Source organism: Myotis brandtii, unplaced genomic scaffold, assembly GCF_000412655.1.
Source record: "Myotis brandtii unplaced genomic scaffold, ASM41265v1 scaffold2579, whole genome shotgun sequence".
NCBI lineage: Eukaryota > Metazoa > Chordata > Mammalia > Chiroptera > Vespertilionidae > Myotis > Myotis brandtii.
Window position 1 is genome coordinate 89,162 of NW_005359798.1, and position 5,798 is coordinate 94,959.

At 45.6% G+C, this 5,798-nt stretch overlaps 1 protein-coding gene across 2 annotated transcripts in view; it reads left to right on the plus strand.

Annotated features, from left to right (window-relative positions):
- EBP (emopamil binding protein (sterol isomerase)) overlaps positions 1-2,189 on the plus strand; it is an 8,241-nt gene extending 6,052 nt beyond the window's left edge. For both annotated transcript variants that reach the window (XM_005867994.2, XM_005867993.2), the window contains exons 3-5: positions 580-616; positions 745-875; positions 1,695-2,189. In XM_005867994.2, coding sequence (XP_005868056.1) covers positions 580-616; positions 745-875; positions 1,695-1,918 — 392 coding nt within the window. In that variant the 3' untranslated portion in view covers positions 1,919-2,189. The remainder of the gene's footprint in view (positions 1-579; positions 617-744; positions 876-1,694) is intronic.
- Positions 2,190-5,798: the final 3,609 nt, after the last annotated feature.

A 5,798-nucleotide genomic window follows, 5' to 3' on the forward strand; every position in this document is an offset into this window, starting at 1 on the left:
TCTTTCCTTCTAGTTGTACAATTTCCACTTAGCCAGCCTTCCTGTGGTTCTGGGTGATGTCTGTTCCGTCTTTTAGTTGTATTTTTGAAGTGGTTGTGCGAGGCAGCAAACTCCGGTGTTTACCTATGCCGCCATCTTGGTTTTTTCTCCTGCCTGTTTTTATGTCATGTGATCTGCCTTTTTCTTATTGATTCTCTGCTCGCGTTTTTCATTCATTCATCTGTTCACTTTCTCTCTCAGTCCCTTCCTTCTTCCCTCCCTCCCTCCTTCTCTCTCTCTCTCTCTTTCTCTCTCATTGGCTATGTCATTCACTTCATCATCTATACCTGCCTCCATTATTCTACAGATATTTATTGAATGCCAGACAATCACAGCAGCACTTACTGTTCTATGTCAGGTTTGCACACATATCTTGCATACATATATTAACTCTAAAATCCAAACAGCCACCTCATTGCGGATGAGGAGTTGGAGTCATGGAGAGGTTATGAAACCTGCCTTATTACATGGGCCCTCAGCTCTCACAAGTGTGAGTTACTTTTCCTGCCTTTATTCATGTGTGCCTTTTGTCTTCTTCAGGGAAAGAGTATGCCAAGGGAGACAGCCGTTACATCCTGTAAGTGTTTGCCTCTGTCAAGGGAGACATGAATTGGTTTGGGGTGGTGGTGAGTCAGGGAGCACAAATGGGGTTCCCTGAGCTTAGAGCACAGTGATGCCAGTGTCGCCTCATCCTTTCTCCTGCAGGAATGACAACTTCATGATATGCATGGAGACTGTCACGGCTTTCCTGTGGGGACCACTCAGCATTTGGGTGGTGGTTGCCTTTCTCCGCCAGCATCCTGTCCGCTATGTCCTACAGCTCGTGGTCTCTGTGGGTGAGAAGAGGGCCCACGCTGATGCTGGAGGGATTATCAGGGATGCACAGATATGGGGGCATCCGTGTGGGTAGGATCTTTCGATTGTGCCCACCCAGGGCTGAGTCAGATTGAATGATAAATTCCCTGAAGTTCTAGAACAGCTATGCCCCTCTCAGCCTGTGTTCTCAAGTGGGAAGTATTCATTTCTCTTCCTCCTCCATCACAAAGTCTCCTGGGAAGGAGGTCGTGGTTTGATTCCTGGTCAGGGCACATACCCGGGTTGTGGGCTCGATCCCTAGTGTGGGTCGTGCAGGAGGCAGCCGATCAATGATTCTCTCTCATCATTGATGTTTCTGTCTCTCTCTCCCTCTCCCTTCCTCTCTGAAATCAATAAAAATATATTTTTTTAAATATTTTTTTAAATAACAGTCTCCTGTGAAGGTTACATGAGGTGGCCCATGCTGGCAGGAAGTCCTTGGGTCCTCTAGGCTTGGGATTTCCAGCCTCTTTCATCTAAGGTTCAGTGTTCTTACATTGTTAGCTTTCTTTAGTTCTAGAAATCTGGGTTATCTTTAGTCCTGGAATCCTCAGCTGTCTTGAATGAAAGGATTTTGAGCTTCCTTAAATTCTGGAGATATGAGCTCTCCTGGGTTCTGAAATTCTCAGCTTCCAATTTCTGGAATTCTCACTTTTCTGATTTTTTAACTTTTTAGCTATATGATTTCAGAATTTTTACCTCTGAATTTGGGAATCCTAAGGACTGAGACCTCAAATGATGACTTGAAAAATGCCTTGGAATAGCTCCTCCTCCTCACATTTCCCTTCCACCTCCCGCAGGTCAGATGTACGGGGATGTGCTCTACTTCCTGACAGAGTACCGTGATGGATTCAAGCACGGGGAGCTGGGCCACCCGCTCTACTTCTGGTTTTACTTTGTCTTCCTGAATGCCCTGTGGATGGTGGTGCCTGGAATCCTTGTGCTCGATTCTGTGACGCAGATCACCCACGCCCAGAGCCTGCTGGATGCCAAAGTCACAAAAATCAAGAGCAAGCAGAAATAATGAGTGATGGACTGGGCTTTAACACGGGCTGATGACGAACTCTCCATCTGCCAGAAGAGTCTGTTCCTTGCTCCCACAGTTTGAAAGGACAAAGTGAATTGGTCTGTCAAACTCAGGCTGATGGGTGGGCACCAAAAGGGCCAGCAATGGGGAAGAAAGGAGCTGTGTGGAGCTATTGCAAGGAGCTGTTGGGACAAAAGTCCAAGAGAACCTACAAGGTCCGCAGTGGTGGTAATTTTTAAAACAAGGAAATAAAAGGTCTTGACCCTAACATTGAAAGATCTTTAATTACTGACCCCAAAGACACCTCTGTCACTCACTCATTTCACAGGCCACCATTATCTCAGCCATAGATTCCCATCCCCATCACATAGACCTTCAATCATGTAGACTTCACAAACGCCCATCACTAACTCCAGAAAGTCCCCTGATGGCTGATTAGATTCAGGAGTCACACACCTGCAATCTCTTTTAAGGAGTGATCTTCTACCCACATCCTTGGTGTTCTCTCCAGAACACACTTGCTCATTTTTTGCAATAGGGACAAGCTGAGAATTTTCCAAATCTTCAAGTTCTTCAATTTACTCAGCCTCTTGTCTCCTTATTAAGCACCCCACACATACCCCATCACTCAACTCACAGACTCCCCAGGTACTCCAAAAACCCCATCACTGATCCCACAGACTCACCCATCACTGCTCTAAAGATCCCCATCATTGACCCGTGACCCCACAAAACTCACCCCCACAGACCCTCCCATCACTTACCCTATATACCCCATCATTAACCCTTAAGACACTTATCACCCTCCCAACAACAGCCTTTCATTTGCCCTATAGACTGACCTCTATCACTCACAGACCTCTAGCAAACCATGGACCTATCACTTGCCCCAAAAGACCTCCCATTATGTACTCAACCCCATGACTCATCCTATAGACCCCCCCATCATGTATCACACAGACCCCTATCATTTACCCTATCGGCCTTTCATCACTCACCCTACAGATGCCCCATCACCCACTCTTTAAAATCCCCATAACTTCCCTAGCTGGTTTGGCTCAGTGGATAGAGCGCTGTCTTGCGGACTGAAGAGTCCCGGGTTTGATTCCGGCCAAGGGCATATGCCTGGGTTGCGGGCTCGATCCCCAGTGTGGGGTGTGCAGGAGGCAGCCAATCAATGATTCTCTCTCATCACTGATGTTTCTATCTCTCTCTCCCTCTCCCTTCCTCTCAAAAATCCATAAAACATATAGTAAAAAATAAAATAAAATCCCCATGACTCACCTTGAAAAATTCATCATCATTCATCTCACAGTCTCTGTCATTAACTTCCTAGACCTTCAATCAAAAAACAATGGGTACTTGCCCTAGCCGGTTTGGGTCAGTGGATAGAGCATCAGCCTGCAGAGTGAACGGTCCCTGGTTCGATTCTGGTCAATAGCACATGCCCAGGTTGCGGACTCAATCCCCAGTAAGGGGCATGCAGGAGGCAGCCAATCAATGATTCTCATTATTGATGTTTCTATCTTTCCCTCTCCCTTCCTCTCTGAAATCAATTTATATATATATATATTTTTTTTAATGGGAACTTGACGAATTTAGAGGAGGTAAAAAAATTAGTAGACTGTCTCCAGGTGACCTGTGCAGAGCAGGACTTCAGTTCCAATCTTGGTTCTGCTTGAGCCTACAATACAGCTTTTGAGAAATGCCTCACTTTTATGGTCAAAGCTGTGAATTACTTCCTCACCTCCTATCCATCACTTACCTCATTACTTAAGGCATCCTGGCCTTCTTGCTCTTCCTCAAACACACCAGGCATAGCCCACCTTCCATCCGTTGCACTGTCTACTCTCTGTCACTTACTATCCCTTTGACCTTGAGCATGTTTCTTCCTGACCTTCAATGCTCTCATCTGTAAAATGCTCATAATAATAGTGACTACCTCATAGGGCTTTATGCAGATTAAATGAATCAACATATGTAGACTATCTGGCATACAATTTCTATTTGTGGAATGGAAGAATAAATCCATGAAAGAAAGAGTTCTCCCCAGGACCATGGTGAAGACCTCCTTTTATTATCTTGTTTCCATTATCTTTCCATCCAAGGCTCTCTCCACAACCAAGACAGAGGCTTCTGACCACATCATACCCACATCTAAAACCTGTGCTCCAGTGCAGCTATCGCCAACCTTTCAGACCTCACAGACCACCAGTGGTCCACGGACCACCGGTTGGCAACTGCTGCTCCAAAGTTTTCCTTAAACCAGCGGTCGCCAACCTTTCAGACCTCACGGACCACCAGTGGTCCGCAGACCACTAGTTGGCAACTGCTGCTTTAGTGCACTCAGGATAAACTCCAAGCTCCAGGCTAATGTTTTGCTCATTCCATTCTACAGTAATTTTAATGAAAAGCAGACTCTCAAGCTCCTTGTTTCCATAAAAAATCCAGCAGTGCCCTAAGTATTTTTGACTCCAGCACCTGGGGTAAGAGAAATGTGCCAATAACCCTCTTCTGGCTTTCAAAAAAATCATTATTTATATACTAGAGGCCTGGTGCACGGATTTGTGCACTGGTGGGATCCCTCGGCATAGCCCGCGGGGATCGGGCCGAAACCGGCAGTCCAACACCACCTGCCACTCCTGCCTGCAGCTCCTGCTCATCCCGGCCCTGCTGTGCCTGCTGCTGCACCGCTTGGTAGGCTCACTGCAGCTACACTGTGGTCTCCGGGCAGCAGCAGCCAGCCGTGAGCCCTGCATCTGGCATCCGTTGGTCAGCTGAGCAACACTCCTGCTGTGAGAGCACACTGACCATCAGGGGGCAGCCCCTGGTGGTCAGTGCACATCATAGCGACTGGTTGACCGGTCTTTCAATTGCTTAGGCTTTTATATAGATAGATTCCAGAAAATAGATGTCAATTTAATATTAGTACCAAGGCAACAAATTATTTCAAAAGATACCAAAACAGAATTGCAGTCTTCATTTAAAAGTTAATGTTAAGGGTAGCATCCATATAATGCTGCAACAATAGCTGAAGTCCAGGTATCTTACAGGACTCCTTTGTTAGGAATTACATTTGAAGAAAAAGAAAAAAAATACAAAATACCAAAAAAAAATTACATTTGCAAGAGCAGTCTGTATTTTGTCCAAACCATATGGATATTGTGCAGTAAAGTAAGGAGAATGTCTTTTTGCATTTTTCCATACATAAAGTTTCTCAGAGGAATCTAAGATATATTCAATCATTCAGCCAATATTTAGTGGACATACCATTTAATAAAAGGACCAACCTCAACATGTTGTCCTCAAGGATTAAATAAAATGAAGGTAAACTTTAAAAAGCTAGGATCTCTAGAGAGCATAAAAATGACTTTTTTGGTAAATTATTTAAGTATAATATGTGAACAAAATCACAAACATTTAAAATGTATGGCTCCATTGATTTTCACAATGTGTAAACTATTTTTTTAAAAGATTCGAGAAAAGGGTTATTTTTCTGTTCAGCGGATTCATTTGAAGAGGGCCACAGCATCTGAAATAGATGACATCATCTGTAAGCTGAGGCACAAGGCAACTTGCAGCAGGCTCTGGGGGGCCTTGACGTCATCGCGCAGCAGCTTCCTTTCCCCGCCCACTCCTCTCGCTGGAATAGGTCAACACTTTAACACTAACTAGGGTGAATCCGGAAGTAAACTATCCAAACAACCAAACCACGGACAAGGGGAGGTGGGACCTCAGTAGGCGCCTGCGCACTGGCTGATGTGAGGCAAAACACCCGGCGTTGTGGGGCGGGGCTCCTGGCAACAGCACTCTATGCGCACGCGCAGAAGCGACCTCCACTCTAGCAGGTGTGGGGGTGCTAGGGTCGCGCAGTGCG